Below are 16,851 nucleotides of genomic sequence, written 5' to 3' on the forward strand. Positions count from 1 at the left end.
CACATGATTTAAAAGGCAAGAGCTAAGAAGGATACCAAACAAGTCGGAACATTTCTATCGAATGCTGCAATGTCTGAGCACCTCACAGTCCTTTTATCCTCATGCCCCCTTGGCAACAGGGAAAGGCTATTATCCTGATGGGGAAACTGAGGCCTAGAGAGACCAGAGTCACCCAGGAAGTGTGTGGCAGAGCCAGGTCTCCCAGGCTAGCACCCTAACCACTGGAATGCCACAGGCATACTCAGAACAACCAGCTGTGCGCTGGGATTCAAAGATATTAGAGAGATAAATCCCTAGCTCCAGGGCACAAGCCAGTGAGTAACTGAGGGGGTGGAGGTGTGGGGAGCACAGACTGATTCAGCGGGGACTGATTCACAGACTGATCCACCCTGGGCCCCCCAGCGCTCTGGATCCACGTTGCTGAGGGAAATAAACGATCAACGCACAGGTCAACTTTCCCTCGACAGCCAGCAGCTGCCAGGGCTGGTGCCCGTCACTAGAGGACACTGGGGAAGTTCTAGGGACCAGCCTGCGGTGGGGCAAAGAGTCTCCCCCTGATGTCTGGGGAACAAACAGCCGAGCCGCCCACGGTTCCATGGTCTGTATTTTATTAGCTCAATCACCGAGCAAAAGCATCAAACAAAATATGTAAAAATGAAAGAACATGAAATCATCCAGTTACTTACTGTGCTCAGGCAGGGTCATTAAACCACCCCACATACATTAACCCCTGCTCAGGGCTACGTAGCACCGGGAAGGCGGCGGATCTGGGTCCCTAACGGTACCACAGGCACAGCGCATCCCCAGGGCGAAGCCGTACGCTTGGGTTCCAGCCCAAGGGCGGCTAGAGGGAGGGTCCCATCGCTCCCCGGGGGACGTGAACATTGGCAGCAGAGCTGTCGGTTCCATTAAGGCCGCCTGCCCGAAGTATGGCAGATTCGGTAAGAGCCCATCTCTTCCCCACGTCACACAGAGTCACCGTGCAATACACTGAACGCTCAGACGACGAACGTAGTGAAAAGAACAGGACTTCGTCGGGTTAAATGCGCAGGCTGTTTGACCCAGGGCTGGTGCAGGGATCTGGGCAGCTATTCTATAGGCACTGTGCTCATATAGATTCTGTGGGTCTCTCTCACACACAGGCCAGAACGCTAAGCCAGAGGCGTCCAATGAAAACTAGAAAACACCCCGAGAGGGGGATGCTTTTGCTGGGTGTTTCAGCGCGACTCTCGGGGTCCCATTCAGCCGGCTGGGGTGCGATTAGCCGGTGGCCCTGTCAGCTCACGTGTGTTAAGGTCGATGGCTCTGCAGGCCAGCTAGCGCTTGTACACGTCAGATCTCGACGCCCCACGCTGCTGGATCTTACCCCTCGGTGGCCAGTGGGGGGTGAATGAGGCACAGGGCACTTGTCAGGCGTGGCGACATGATACGGCCAGAGGCCAGCAGCCAGTGTAGGCCGGCCGGCCTGACGAGTGATGGCCAAACCTCAGGCTCCCGTGGCCGATCAGAATGGGGCACTCTTTTTCGGAAGTCACTGGCATCACCCAATGGGGTCTGATTAGGACCCCTTTACGCAAATGAAGGACCTCCTCATTCCTGTAATTTTGGGCTCAGAAAGCCCTCGGATCCAAAAATCGATCCAGTCCGCAGGTCTGTAGGGATCTGAGACAATGGAGGTCCTGGGTCAGCCCCAGACAATATTTGACCCAGTCTGCAGAAGTCCGGGCCTTATTGAAAATGATTTTAAAAAATGCAAAGCCAGCAAGAAGTTGGACCTGAACAGGAAAAACCCCATTTCTGCATTCCCGGAGCCAGGGCCAGAGAGGGACAGGTCCTCGGCCTTCCGCTGTTCCTGCTCCACACGTGCTGAGATTCTGAGACTCAGTGGCTCAGCTTTGTGCAGAATTTGGGGGGTTTGGTGGTGGTGGTGGGGTTTCAGGGCAAAGCTCAGACCTGAACTTGACCAGAGCACAGAGTCTTTTCCTCTGAAAATCACAATTTTGGGATTTGCTTTTTCCAAGTAGGCTCATTTGCCTCTCAGATGGGGGTGGGGTAACCCATAATTCCCCTCTGTGGAGCTCCCCTGCCCCCGTCTTTGCCGGCTCATCAGACTCTATGCCAATTTCTGCTGCTGGACAAGGGGAACTGCCCCGTACCTGACACCGGCGGTGCGGCCCCCGCAGAGACGAGACACTGGAGTGAGTCGGTCCTTTTCGAGGGAATCTGACACAAAGTCCCGGATGCAGAAGGAGAGAACACAAACCCTGCAATACGAGAGCCTAAGGCTCAACACCCAGAGGAGGAAACGGTTATAACGACCAAATGGAAATCTCCCCCTAGAGCAGAAGGGAGTCAGAGGACAGAGATCGCCAGCCAGCGGAGTCAACAGCTGGGCAGGGTCACTCTGCATCTAGCTCTGGGGTCCCACGCTCCGGGGGTCTGTTCCCTATGACGAGCTGGAGGCAGAATCTTCCCCGCTCTTTGCTGCGGAGAGAGAAGAAAATCGTTCAGAGGCGGCGTTAGTTGTGGGGTCCCAGCTAGGGAAGGGGGAGGGGAATTCAGCTCTGGGCTCCCCCCACACTGCGCCCCCCATGCACCTCAGACTAGTCCTCTCTGTGAAGCGACCTGCCCCAGGCTGGGATAGGACACGGGTTCAAACCCCAAACGCAGCGCGTGACCCTGGTCGAACCCGCCCCCGACAGACACCGCCGGGCTCTGGCTTTTCCCCACACACCGGCAGCTCCCGGACGGCTGGCCTGGCCTGTAATGGGTCGTTGGAGTGACGTGTGTGGCTCAATGTAAGGGGACTAGTGGCCCCTCACTGACACTGAGTGGGGGTTTTGGTTGGCCCTCTCCCAGTGCCAGAAGGAAGGGGAAGGATCGATGGGAAACCCGGACCCTGAGACCGACCGTCCCCAGGGGCAATGGGGAGAGACCAGCGCTACAGGTCAGCCTGACTGACAGGGCAGGCAGGCTAATGAGGGAGTCAGGAGGCCAGATGTCCCATTCTCCATGTGAGCTGGAGCTGCCTGGCCAGAGTGGGCAGAGCTAAGGGGAGAGCAGGGGCCCGAGCTGGGCTGGGAAGCAGAGCCGCGCCGAACAGAGCCAGAGGGGCCGGAGGAGCAGCCCAGGGAGCTGCAGGCAGAGCAGCAGCCGTGCTGAGGCAGGAGCTGGGGCTGGGGCTGGGGCTGGGGCTGGAGCAGTCTGGAGCCAGGTGCGGTGAGCAGCTGGGGAGGCCGAGGGGGATCCTGGGCAGTGGGCCCAGCGCAGGGAGACGCCCCCAGCCAAGAGGCTCTGCAGGCCAGACTTGGGGGGAATCATAACCCCGATGGGGGCCCCGATGCTGGGAAGAAGGGTCCTGCCACCCAGAGCCTGAGGGCGTGTGGCCACCGCCAGAGCAAGTGTCCAACCGGCAGCACAGCCAGGGCCTGGGCAGGGCTGGGCCGTGTGAGGGACAGACTGAACTGCCCTGACATCCCAGAGACGCATCCCCCAGGCCACAGAGCAGGGTGATGTGTTTCCTTTCACCTTTCCCATTTTTTCCTTATTTTTTCTAATTAGTTGCTGTTTAATAAATTGTATTTGCTTTGAGCTGTATGTAATGATCTGTGGGTCAGGGAAGCAGCCAGTGCGGAGAGAGCACCCCAGAGTGGGGACACCCTAGCCCCTGTCCTCAGTGATCACAACAAGGTTGGGGGGTCGAGCCCCCCAGGAATCCTGGGCCCAGCCTTGTTGGGGTTACGAGGACTCTGCCACACAGGAGAGTGGAAGGGGAGCCCTTGAGGTCAGCCAGGCCTCTGGGTAAAGGGAGCTGGAGCGAGGACTCAGATCCTTTCGCTAGCCCATTGCACCAGGATAGTGTGTAAGCCAGGAAAGTTCCCCACAATAGTGGGACCATTCCCCTGCTTACATCACACAGCCCAGAACTGCTCCCCTGGGGCAGGGGAAATCGGGGCCCACGTCCAGTCACTGCTGGGCTCCCTTCTCCCCTCATGGGGACCACCTACACACCCATAATGCACTGGGGCATGTGGGCCCCATACCCAGGATTTACTCACTGGCTGCCGGAGCGTAACTGGGTTTGCGAGGACCTGAAACACAAGCAGAGAATGAGGGTCAGTGCAGGGGAGCAGGGTAACCCTTCCCGCCATCCCCCAGACACAGGGCTCCCCGCCACCCCAACTGCACCTCACCCAGGTCAGTCCGATCCCAGTGGCCCCCACAGCAGGGCACATGGCACCCAGCCAACGAGAGAGCCCACTCTGCCCCCAGCAGGGCCAGGTTATGGTGATCCAGGGCTCACGGCACCTCCACATGGGGGCCATTGGCCCTGCCCCATGGCCCTGCCCCACCTCTGCTTGGGGGGCAGTGGCAGGAGCCATTCCCCCTTGGGCTGGCTGGGCCGCCCCGCTCCCCAGACCTCCCCACATCACGGCTCCACGGGGACCGGCTCTTACCTGCTGATTTTCTCCTCCACAGGATGACGCTGGCCCCTACGGCTCCAGCCAGAACCACCACGGCTAGGAGGATGGCAGCCAGGACCCCGGGGGTCAGGGGGCCCTTCTTCCCAGGGGCTGTGGGATGAAGAAGGACCCAGGTCACCGAAGGGAGCAGCCGCTGGGGCATCCGCCTGGGGCAGCCACAGGCCTTTGCCTTGAACATCTCCCCGAGGGCATCTGCAGAGACCTGGCCCCAGGGGAGGGGAAAGGCTGAGCCAAGTGGGGGAGGGCAATGGGTCATAGAGGACAGGCGCTCTGCTGGGCACTGCCAGACATGCAGCAAATGGAGAAACCGAGCCCTTCCCTCGTAATATCATCAGCCTGTGGAACTCACCGCCACAGGATATCACCACAGCCAGGAACTTAATGAGATAATCTGAAGCATCAGCCCTTTTTGTGGGTCACACGAATACCCAGATCTAGACGTTCACTCTGACAATGGGCAGGGATATTGACCTTCCTGTGGCAGGGCTGTCCTCCATCTCTGTAATTCCCATGGGGCTGTGCCCTGCCATTCACCCCCCCCTTACCCCAGATGAGTGGGGGCTCCGGCAGGCTGCTATGCTCCACCCGGCAGGCGTAGCGGTGCCCGTCCTCCTGCTCCGGGGAGATCTCCAGGGACGACTGCGTGGAGTAGGTGCCGTCAGCATTGGGCAGGATCCCGCTGGAGTCCTTCTCCGCCAGGATGTCTTCCCCGTCCCGCACCCAGGAGACGTGGATGGGACGCGGGTGAAAGCCCCTGGCGCAGCAGGAGAGGGTGACGGAGCCATCGGGGGCGTCTCTGCGGGAAACCGAGACCTCGGGGGGCACTGCGGGGAGACACAGCACGTGAGCCACATGCCCGGGGCCGGGACCAATAACAGACAGAAGACAAAGGTGCACAATGCACAAAAAAATGGTGGGTTCTCAGCACCCACTGGCAGCCCCGCTATCAGCTCCTCCCCCTCCCTCCCAGTGCCTCCTGCCTGCCTTGGATCAGCTGGGGGGAGAGGGGGAGGAGCGAGGGTGGGCCGTGTCTGGGGGAGGGGGTGGAATGGGGCAGGAAGAGGGGGACGGGGGCAGGAAAGGCAGGGTGGGGGTGGGATCTTGGGGGAATGGGGGGTCAAGCACCCCGCCAGGAAAGGACAAAATTGGCACCTCTACCGCAGCATGTCAACCTCCCCTATGTATGTGAGACCTGGTGTGCCCCCGTTTACACTGATTTGTAAATGGAGCTAGTTAATCTGGTGTAAAGCCCCTCTGCAGACTCACTCAAACTGCTCTAATCCTTGCTCAAATCGGTGCAGCTGAACTGGGTGGTTGCCAGAACAGGCCTGGGCCCGGGTCTCCGTCGCTGCGTTCGATCTCGTGCTATAACACAGCTACGCCCAGGCAGGCTGTCACTGGGCCGCCCCAACATGTGTGTGCGATTTAGGGGCTAAGGGCCAGATTTCCAAACGTCCCTCAGTGCCTAACCTCGGTGATTTCGTGGGGAGTCAGGCGCCTCCGTTCGGAAATCCCAGCTGGCCCCTGTCTGCGTTATCAGGCGCTTAAATCCCTTTGTCACATGGTCCCTGCCCCCGTCCATGTCTCTGCCCTCAGCTGCAGAGGTGCCAGCTCTGGGCACAAGAACCTCAAAACAAGTTTTTCTTTGTAGAGAGACATGTATCCCCCCTCCCTGCCTCCTTCACACTCACAAAGGGCTGGGCCTTTTCTGGCTCAAACATGCCAAAAAAATCAACTCACAGCCCAGGGCTGGGATGTTTCAGCCCGAAAAGGGAAGTCTGAGGCAGCTGGAAGCCAACGGGAAATGCCCTGCAGAACGGAGACGCCCAGGCAGCCAGAACCGGCTAATAATCTGTCTGCACTAATAACAGCTAGTTAGCTCTTGTCTAGTGCTTGTCATTGGTCAATCTCAAAGTGCTTTAAAAAGGAGATCCGTGTCGTTAACCCCATTGTACACGTGGGGAAACTGAGGCACAGAGCTGGGGCATGACTGACCCAAGGCAGGAGTGCCAGAACTTCGGTAGATGTGGGGGGGGTTACGAAGCCCCGCTCCCCTCCATGGCCTTGCCCCAGCCCCTCCCCTTCCCCAAAGCCCATGCCTCCTGACCAGGCCAGAAGTTGGAGTTGGGCAGCGAGCCCGGGTTGCTGTGGGGAGCCACGGTACCTCCACCTGCCCTGGACGGGGGCTGGGGTCCCCAAGAGCAGCCCTTGGCCCATGTCCACGCCCTGGGCGGCCCTACCACATTCTGGTTTCAGCTTCCAGCCTGGCTAGGAGGCAGGGCCTTGGCGGGAAGAGGAAGACCAGGGGACAGGGCCACAGAGCGGGACGGGACCTCGTGGTGAGGAGGGCTAAGGCCAACCTCAGCTCCGCCAGTGTGAACAGGCTGGTGCTGCCAGCAGGGGCTGCGCTTTGTACCTGCCCGAGGCTTGCAGTTTGCCTCCTGCCCCACAAACTATGCCCACGTTAAAAAGTGGGCAGGAATGGCCCCAGCCCAAGGTCGCCCAGCAGGCCAGTGGCAGAGCTGGGATTAGAACCCAGTTGTCCTGTGTCCCAGCCCGGTGCACAATCCACTAGGCCACACTGCCCCTTCTGATCACGTCCAAGTCGCAGTGGTGTCACTGTGCCCTGTACCCCACTCCCCACAATAAGTCCCCGCTGCTCACTCACCCTGCTGCTCCAGCACCGCCCTCCCCTGCAGCACCAGGCTCCGCAGGGTCCCCAGGCACTCGGACTGAAGATACTGCTGGACAAACTTGGTCCAAGCCTTGCCCGTCGTCTCCCAGTGCTGCTTCGGGGCGAAGGCCGGCTGCAGGGCCGCGACCCACGTCCCTGTCTGGTTGTCAAAGCTGATGAAGTCCCTCCCGTTGTAGGCGAACTGGAACCTCGGGTCCACGGGAGCCTGGTCGCTCAGGGCACAGCCCACGTGAACCTGCTCAGTGTGAATCCCTGCGAGGGAGGGAGAGAGCTCAGACCCTGCACTGAGCTCGGGGAAATGTGTCTGTAGGCAGGTAGGGTCAGAGGGGGGCTCGGCCAGACGGTGACACCAGCACTTTACTCTCTCTGACCATGCGGCTGGCCTCATGCTGAGCTAGCGAACAATCCCAGAGGACGCTGAGAAGCAGGAGGGGTCAGAGCAGATCCACGGGAAGGACTGAGGTGTTGGGATCCTGCCGGACAGTTACTGAGCTCCTGGAGTCTCTCCTCCAGTGAACAAGCCATACTGGGTGAGATCAAGGTCTGACAGTGGCCAATACCAGGGATTCAGGGGGAGTACACAGAACAGGGCAATTCTGGAGTGATCCACCCCTGTCTTCCCCTCCCGGCTTCTCACAGATGGAGATTTAGGGTTGCCCCAGGCATGGGGTTGCATCCCAGACCATTTTTGGTTAATAGCCATTGATGGACCTGTCATCCAGGAACTTATCCCGTTCTTTGTTGAACCCAGTTATACTTTTGGCCTTCACAACATCCCCGGGCAATGAGTTCCACAGGGTGACTGTGTGTTGTGTGAAAAAGTACTTCCACATGTTTGTATTAGACCTGCTGCCTATTGATTTCATCAGGCAGCCCCTGGTTTATTATTGCAGGAAAGAGTAAAGACCCTTCTCTATTCACTTTCCCCACACAAGTTATCATTTTATAGACGCTATCATATCCCCCTTAGCCGTCTCTTTTCTAAGCTCAACACCCCTCATCTTTTTGGTCTCTCCTCATACGGAAGCCGTTCCATACCTGTGATCATTTTTGTTACCCTTTTCTCTGAGCCTTTTCCAGTTCCACGCTGCCCTTTTGAAGATGGGGTGTGTGACGTTGCACCCCATAATGCTTTATAGAAATATGCTTATGAGTGTAAATATGACATAACTGGAATCTGTTTTACGCTACATATGCCATGTAACACACCTTTGCACAGGTTATGTTCTACTGAAGTCTTCATCCTATTGGTATGCATGGACCATGTTTATATCCGAAGTTATGAGCGTTGGCTCTGTGCTTCTATTTAAAGTCAGGTTTCAGAGTAACAGCCGTGTTAGTCTGTATTTGCAAAAAGAAAAGGAGTACTTGTGGCACCTTAGAGACTAACCAATTTATTTGAGCATAAGCTTTAATGATGCATCCGATGAAGTGAGCTGTAGCTCACGAAAGCTTATGCTCAAATAAATTGGTTAGTCTCTAAGGTGCCACAAGTCCTCCTGTTCTATTTAAAGTGTTTGCTGTAGGAAGCACCTAAGGCAAATCTGGTCAACATAGTGTGAGGGGATTATTCAGGTAAATGGAAGTACTTGGTGAACAATGGACCTTGAGAGACACCAACCCACATCTGAGCTTTCCTGGGAACATTCGAACTAGCATGTAGACGATGGCGTCAGGCTGTAGAGAACTGAGTCATACATGGACATGTGACTTGCCCACGTGACTCCAAAACTCCATCTTGTAGCTGGGATTCTACACAGGGGGATAGAGGGGTTTCCACCCACAAGAGAGAGGCTATATAAGCCCCTGGGAAACCCCTCCATTTGGTCTTTATCTGGCTCAAGAGATTGCCTCTGCACCCCAAAGGATGCCTGAAAGAAACTGGAACAAAGGACAGTAACTACAGGGGTGTAAGTGATCCCTGGACCCAGACTAGAAGGAGGCTAGTCTGTCAAAGAAGTTTATTGGAACATCTTTGAGGGTGAGGTTTACCTGCATTTAGTTTCCTACTGTAATAGGCTTAGACTTGCATGTTCTATTTTATTTTGTTTGGTAATTTACTTTGTTCTGTCTGTTATTACTTGTAACCACTTAAATTCTACTTTTTGTATTTAATAAAATCACTTTTTACTTATTAATTAACCCAGAGTATGTATTAATACCTGGGGGGCAAACAGCTGTGCATATCTCTCGATCAGTGTTATAGAGGGCAAACAATTAATGAGTTTATCCTGTATAACCTTTATACGGGGTAGAATGGAGTCATTTGGGATTTGGACCCCATTGGGAGTTGGGTAGCCGAATGCTGGAGACAGGAGCACTTCTTAAGCCGTTTTCAGTTAAGCCTGCAGCTTGTGGGGGACGAGGTTCAGACTTGGATCTGTGTTTGCAGCAGGCAAGCATGTCTGGCTCAAACAAGGCAAGGTACTGAAGTCCCAGCCTGGCAGGGAAAATGGGCTTAGAGGTAGTCTAGGCACATCAGGTGGCAGTTCCAAAGGGGTTTCTGTGATCAACCCGTCACAGGGTGACCAGGTCTGCACGCAGTATTCAAGGTGTGGGCATACCATGGATTTATATAGAGGCATTATGATGTTTTCTCTCCTATTTTCTATCCCTTTCCTAATGGTTCCTGACATTCTGTTAGCCTTGGGACAGGCTGTATCCACAAAATTATAATTTTTCATGAGAAAATTTCAATTTGGCCAGAAAACATTGATTTTCTGTTGGGGAAATTGATCCTGGGGCTGCCTGGCTCCCTGCCTGGGATTCTCCAGAGATGGAATTTCTGAAAAATTTCCTTCCCATAAAAACCTCCCATTTCTGACTTTCCTTCCGATCGGGAATGAAACCACTTCTGGGAATAACAAATTTTCTGTGGAAAGAAAACTCCATTTTCCAGCCAGCTCTGGTTTGGGCAGCACGTAGCACAGCGAGGCCCTGATCCCCAGTGGGAGTGATTCTTAGCGGGCAGCTCTCACGTGTCCATTAATAACAACAACTCTCAGACACTCACCGCCCGTCTGGTTGTACAGCTGCATCCACCTCCTGGTCTCAACTTTAGAGCCCTCCTCGTGCCTCCAGAACTGCTGGGTCTTTTCCTGGAGATACTCAGCGCCCAGGGCCTGTGCCACCCACTCCTGGGAGGGTCTGACCTCTCGCGTGTCGCTTCTGTAGTAGGCGATCTGAACATCATCCACGCTGGTGATCATGGTGAAGTGATGAGTCCCGTCTTCATGGGTGATGGCTGTGACTAGCACGGCCAGGCTGTGGCGCCCTAAAGCAACAGGAGTGAGGTCAAGTTAACAAGCGGCTTCGTCCCTTGCTCACAGGACACCAGGGTCACCCAGTGGGGACCAGCAGAGACCGCCCACCCCCAGCCATGTCCCTCTGCCCTCAGCCCCATCCTGGGCGAGGGACAAGCTGGGGTGTGTGAGTAACTCACACTGCGCGGAGCCGAGGGGGAATCAGGAAGGACGATCTCTCAGCCCGCGCCTCTGAAAGCCGGCGGCTTGTTTACGGGGGTCAGATATCGGCAGGGGGTTAACTGCCCCCTTAAGAACTGCCCCCATGTGCAAATGCCCTGAGGATGGGAGGGGCATTTGTGGCCCATGTGCCTGTCTGTGGTGTGCGTGTGCGTGTGATGTCTGCACGGGTGTACATGGGGGGGGGGGGGAACGTGCGTGTGCAAGGCCCTTCGTTGTCAGTTTTTACTGAATAATTCCCGGGTTTGACAGAAGCCGTTATTTGGTGTTAACTCATTTTTCACCCCAATTTTGGCTCACTCAGGCCCACGGAAATACTGATTTTGGTAAGAAAATCCAACCCCTGACAGCAGGTCGATGTGTTTGTGTGAATAATGAATTAGTCTAAGTGTCAATGCAAGGCTGCCTGTTAACGTAAGGCAATGGAGAGGAAGTTACACACACACACGACACACACACGTGTGTACATACCAGTAAATGCAGTTCCTGAAATAAACCACAACATTAAACTGCTTTCACTTTCACTACTCAGACTTTTCCCTCTTTGTTGTGTTTTTTCTGCCCTCCCGTCCCCCAGTATTAACCCGGAGATTGCCCCAGAAATCTGGGCAGTTAATAGCCGGTGCTGGTTTTCACCCACTTTTTACAAGTTTTGTAATTAGCACTGATAAATTCCCAGGAACATTTAAACAAATTAAAACCTGAAAACAAAGGACCTGGGGCGTGTGGGGTGCATGTGGGTATGCAGAGGTGATGCGTTGGGGGGTGGGGGGGGACACAGGGTCAGGTGCCCCCAGATTTCTGCCAGGGTTTATGTGCCCGGCCCTGAACCCCACTGCATACCACCAGAACCTCTAAATTGTGTCCCCCCACTATCAACAGTTACATGCCATGGCTGGTGGGGTTCACACTCCCCTTCCCAGGAACTAAACAGGCCAGTCCTGCAGGGATGTGGGGTTCTCAGGGGGCCAATCAAGCAGTTCCCCCCCCTTTTTTGTGCCAGAGGCAGGGGACACCAAGCCCCCCCACCCTGCAGGGAAAGCAGCCCCCAGAGTTTCCCTGAGGGTGTCTGCCACGCAGCGTGGCCTGGGGCGGGGAGATGGCTGGTGCAGACAGGCTGCAGGAGAGGGCAGGACTCTCCTTTGCTCCTGGAAACCTCAGTTACTTTCTTTTGTTTCCACCTCAGCTGAGCTTGGTGCAGCCAGCCGGGTTACTGCACAGCGGTACCAGGGGTAGCCCGAACTCACCCACTTCTCACTGGTGACAGGGAGTTTCGCTGAGGAGAGGTGACCCATTCACCACTACCCCACTGCCCGCGAGGGTCGCTGGGCCGGTCCCCCTCTGTCCCACAGCGCCGGCTGGCTCCTCTCCCTGCGCTCAGTCACCCTGGTTTGACATCGCCCCTGGGGGCTGGGGGGCGGCTCTTGGGCTGGCGTGTTGGGGACTCCTGGCAGAGCCCCCCAAGAAGGATGGGGGGACGCGGCTCAGGCCCACGGAGGAGACAGAGCCGAGGGGCTGGACTGTTGTAGGTTTCAAGGCCAGATGGGACCATTCATTATCTGAACTAGCTCCCAGCGCCTAGGAGCCTCCATCCTGGCCCAGGACGCGGCTGCCCAGGTCTGTACAAAGGCAGAACAGCCCAAGGAGCTCGCCCCCAATGGCCGCCCAATGGGGTGCCCCCCGCCATCCCCACCCCAGCTGGAAACTAGCCGTTTTAGTGCCCGGGGGCCAGCAAGCGTCTTTGTGCCCCTACCCGGCTATTTCCTCATATTTCCACCCCCATTACTGGTAGTCGGCATTAATCCGTCTATCGGCGCGGCTGCTGGCGGGGCCCGGCCTTCAGAGCTGGGCGGCCGGAGAGCGGCGGCTGCTGGCCGGGGCGGTGCGGGAGGACCCGTTATCGAATCCCCTCCCGCACCAGTTCCCGCCCCGTTTTCACCCTGCGCCCGCTCTCACGGCAGCGGGATCCCACCCCGAGGGTCACGCCCCCCAGTTTGCGCCCCCCCGTGTCAGAGGGGGATGCCCGGCCTGCTACAGTGACACCCCCAGCCGGGGCTCACCCTGGCCCCCCGGTACTCACCGCCCGCCACGGCTGGAGCCAGGAGCACCCCGCAGAGCGCCAGGAGCAGCCCCCAGGCCATGGGTCCTGGCCGGGGGGGCGGGGAACGGGCGCCTCGAGAAGACGGAGCCCCGAATATCCAGGCGTGGGGACAGGAGAACCGGGCAGCCTGGCAGATGGACCTTCTGTGTCACTATCACTTTCCAAAGTGTCGCAGCTGCCTGTGGCCATCCAATCAGGACGCAGGCAGGGGTTGTTCATCATCGGTATCCAGGCAGAACTAGCGGTGTGAGGTTACCGAACCCAAACAGCCCATGACTGCAGGCCCATGGTGCTCCCCCGCCTGGCCCGCCCCATGCCCTGGGGGTGCGAAGGGCCGGGGCCGCGCTGCGGGCGGGGCGGGGCGGGGACCGCAGGGCCTGGCGGAGCCTGGGGAGCTGGGCAGGGAGGGGCTGGACCCGCTCTGGGGCAGGGCACCGGGCGTGGGTACCATGGGGCACAGGCACAAAGGGGGTAAAGGGGCCGGGAGCGACTCCCGGATGGGAAGGAGACGAAGGTTTCGGATCCTCCGAGGGGCGAGGCTGGAGCAGCCCCCATAGCAGCTGGGGGGCACAAACAATCCCTTCATTTTTACATAGAGCTGGACGACTATATCCGGGGGACTGCCTGATGGGGTTGCTTGTGATGGTGGGTCCAGGCTCAGCAGCCCTGGGGCCCACTTCCCATTTATGAAGCCAGAACCTAACACTCATGCTTCAGGGCTTCAGCCAGCCACTGGCAGCGGTCAGGAAGGGATTTCCCCCCACCTCCCCAACAAAATAATGTGTTGTGGGGTTGTTTGTGTTTTATCTCCTCCCTCTGCAGCATCAGGGCCGGACCCGGCTGGAGATGGGACCTGGGCGGGGAGGGCCAGGTGCTGAGGGGCACCCAGCATTATCTCACCCACGGGTATGGCTGGCTGGTCCTTGGGCCCATGCACAGGGTGTAGCCAGTGGTGAGCTGGAGCCGGTTCGCACCGGTTCACGCAAACCGGTTGTTAAATTTTGAAGCCAGTTTAGAACCGGTTGTTAAACGGGTGGGCAAACTCCGTCCTGTCCGTCCTGCCCGAGCTCTCAGCTGGGGAGGCTCCCCTGAGAATTTTTACTCACCCGGCGGCATCCCGGGCCTTCGGCGGCATTTCAGCGGCGGGTCCTTCAGTGCCGCCAAAGACCCAGAGGGACTGAAGGAACCAGTTCTTCAGCTTCTGGCAGCTCAATCACTGGGTGTAGCTGATCGCTGTGGGTAGGCTCAGGGGGAATTCCCCCCGCCCCCGGTCAGACTGGCAGTGACTTGGGGGTTCTCACCTTCCCCTGCAGCCTGGGAGCGGGTCACTGGCCAGGATTATCTGGGTGTCTCTCACTTAACTCTCTCCTCAGGGGGACTGAGTCATCTATCTGCTGCCCCGACCGGGAAAACCGAGAAGTCTGCTGCTTGCCAGGAGCTAGGATTCACGATGTGACGGAGAGACTGCCGAGACTCATCAAGCCCTTGGATCGCTACCCCTTCCTGCTTCTTCACGTGGGCACCAATGATACTGCCAACAATGACCTTGAGCGGATCACTGCGGACTACGTGGCTCTGGGAAGAAGGATAAAGGAGTTTGAGGCGCAAGTGGTCTTCTTGTCCATCCTCCCTGTGGAAGGAAAAGGCCTGGGTAGGGACCGTCGAATCGTGGAAATCAACGAATGGCTACGCAGGTGGTGTCAGACAGAAGGCTTTGGATTCTTTGACCATGGGATGGTGTTCCAAGAGAGAGGAGTGCTGGGCAGAGACGGGCTCCACCTAACAAAGAGAGGGAAGAGCATCTTTGCAAGCAGGCTGGCTAACCTAGTGAGGAGGGCTTTAAACTAGGTTCACCGGGGGAAGGAGACCAAAGCCCTGAGATAAGTGGGGACGTGGGATACCGGGAGGAAGCACGAGCAGGAGCGTGTGAGAGAGGAGGGCTCCTGCCTCATACTGAGAAAGAGGGGCGATCAGCGGGTTAGGTCAAGTGCCTATACACAAATGCACGAAGCCTGGGACACAAGCAGGGAGAACTGGAAGCCCTGGCACAGTCAAGGAATTACGATGTGATTGGAATAACAGAGACTTGGTGGGATAACTCACATGACTGGAGTACTGTCATGGATGGATATAAACTGTTGAGGAAGGACAGGCAGGGCAGAAAAGGTGGGGGAGTTGCACTGCATGTAAGAGAGCCATATGAGTGCTCAGAGCTCCGGTATGAAACTGCAGAAAAACCTGAGTGTCTCTGATTAAGTTTAGAAGTGTGAGCAACAAGGGTGATGTGGTGGTGGGAGTCTGCTATAGACCACCGGACCACGAGGATGAGGTGGACGAGGCTTTCTTCCGGCAACTCACGGAAGTTACTAGATCGCAGGCCCTGGTTCTCATGGGAGACTTCAATCACCCTGATATCTGCTGGGAGAGCGATACAGCAGAGCACAGACAATCCAGGAAGTTTTTGGAAAGTGTAGGGGACAATTTCCTGGTGCAAGTGCTGGAGGAACCAACTAGGGGCAGAGCTCTTCATGACCTGCTGCTCACAAACCGGGAAGAATTAGTAGGGGAAGCAAAAGTGGATGGGAACCTGGGTGACAATGAGATGGTCAAGTTCAGGATCCTGACACAAGGAAGAAAGGAGAGCAGCAGAATACGGACCCTGGACTTCAGAAAAGCAGACTTTGACTCCCTCAGGGAACTGATGGGCAAGATCCCCTGGGAGAATAACATGAGGGGGAAAGGAGTCCAGGAGAGCTGGCTGTATTTTAAAGAATCCTTATTGAGGTTACAGGGACAAACCATCCCGATGTGTAAAAAGAATAGTAAATATGGCAGGCGACCAGCTTGGCTTAACAGTGAAATCCTTGCTGATCTTAAATACAAAAAAGAAGCTTACAAGAAGTGAAAGACTGGACAAATGACCAGGGATGAGTATAAAAATATTGCTCGGGCATGTAGGAATGAAATCAGGAAGGCCAAATCACACCTGGAGTTGCAGCTAGCAAGAGATGTTAAGAGTAACAAGAAGGGTTTCTTCAGGTATGTTGGCAACAAGAAGAAAGTCAAGGAAAGTGTGGGCCCCTTACTGAATGAAGGAGGCAACCTAGTGACAGAGGATGTGGAAAAAGCTAATGTACTCAATGCTTCTTTTGCCTCTGTCTTCACGAACAAGGTCAGCTCCCAGACTACTGCACTGGGCAGCACAGCATGGGGAGGAGGGGACCAGCCCTCTGTGGAGAAAGAAGTGGTTTGAGACTATTTAGAAAAGCTGGACGAGCGCAAGTCCATGGGGCCGGATGCGTTGCATCCGAGAGTGCTAAAGGAGTTGGCGGATGTGATTGCAGAGCCATTGGCCATTATCTTTGAAAACTCATGGCGATCGGGGGAAGTCCCGGACGACTGGAAAAAGGCTAATGTAGTGCCCATCTTTAAAAAAGGGAAGGAGGAGGATCCGGGGAACTACAGGCCAGTCAGCCTCACCTCAGTCCCTAGAAAAATCATGGAGCAGGTCCTCAAGGAATCAATTCTGAAGCACTTAGAGGAGAGGAAAGTGATCAGGAACAGTCAGCATGGATTCACCAAGGGCAAGTCATGCCTGACTAATCTAATTGCCTTCTATGACGAGATAACTGGCTCTGTGGATGAGGGGAAAGCAGTGGACGTGTTGTTCCTTGACTTTAGCAAAGCGTTTGACACGGTCTCCCACAGTATTCTTGCCAGCAAGTTAAAGAAGTCTGGGCTGGATGAATGGACTAGAAGGTGGATAGAAAGTTGGCTAGATTGTCGGGCTCAGCAGGGAGTGATCAATGGCTCCATGTCTAGTTGGCAGTCAGTATCAAGTGGAGTGCCCCAAGGGTCGGTCCTGGGGCCGGTTTTGTTCAATATCTTCATAAATGATCTGGAGGAGGGTGTGGATTGCACCCTCAGCAAGTCTGCAGATGACACTAAACTGGGAGGAGAGGTAAATACGCTGGAGGGTAGGGATAGGATACAGAGGGACCTAGACAAATTAGAGGATTGGGCCAAAAGAAATCTGATGAGGTTCAACAAGGACAAGTGCAGAGTCCTGCACTTAGGATGGAAGAATCC

The 16,851-nt window shown here is 56.1% G+C and overlaps 1 protein-coding gene across 1 annotated transcript; it reads right to left on the reverse strand.

The window, feature by feature from the left end:
* Positions 1–591: 591 nt before the first annotated feature.
* LOC144274474 (class I histocompatibility antigen, F10 alpha chain-like) lies at positions 592–12,910 on the reverse strand. The gene is made up of 7 exons (XM_077833320.1): positions 12,742–12,910; positions 10,193–10,453; positions 7,153–7,431; positions 5,030–5,308; positions 4,458–4,574; positions 4,059–4,091; positions 592–2,484 (listed from the first exon to the last, which is right to left on the reverse strand). Exons 1-7 carry the CDS (start codon positions 12,800–12,802, stop codon positions 2,447–2,449), a joined length of 1,068 nt encoding a protein of 355 aa, XP_077689446.1. The 5' UTR covers positions 12,803–12,910; the 3' UTR covers positions 592–2,446.
* Between the last annotated feature and the right edge of the window lie 3,941 nt (positions 12,911–16,851).

The sequence above is a fragment of the Eretmochelys imbricata genome, chromosome 14 (genome assembly GCF_965152235.1).
Source record: "Eretmochelys imbricata isolate rEreImb1 chromosome 14, rEreImb1.hap1, whole genome shotgun sequence".
Classification (NCBI taxonomy): domain Eukaryota; kingdom Metazoa; phylum Chordata; order Testudines; family Cheloniidae; genus Eretmochelys; species Eretmochelys imbricata.

Excerpts from the sequence above, each read along its gene's own strand:
- LOC144274474 (XM_077833320.1), bottom strand. The coding sequence starts at position 12,802 with ATGGCCTGGGGGCTGCTCCTGGCGCTCTGCGGGGTGCTCCTGGCTCCA. Across the intron at positions 4,092-4,457 it reads GTGGAGGAGAAAATCAGCAG|GTCCTCGCAAACCCAGTTAC; the intron begins GTAAGAGCCGGT and ends CTTGTGTTTCAG. Across the intron at positions 2,485-4,058 it reads CAGTTACGCTCCGGCAGCCA|CAAAGAGCGGGGAAGATTCT; the intron begins GTGAGTAAATCC and ends CTCTCTCCGCAG.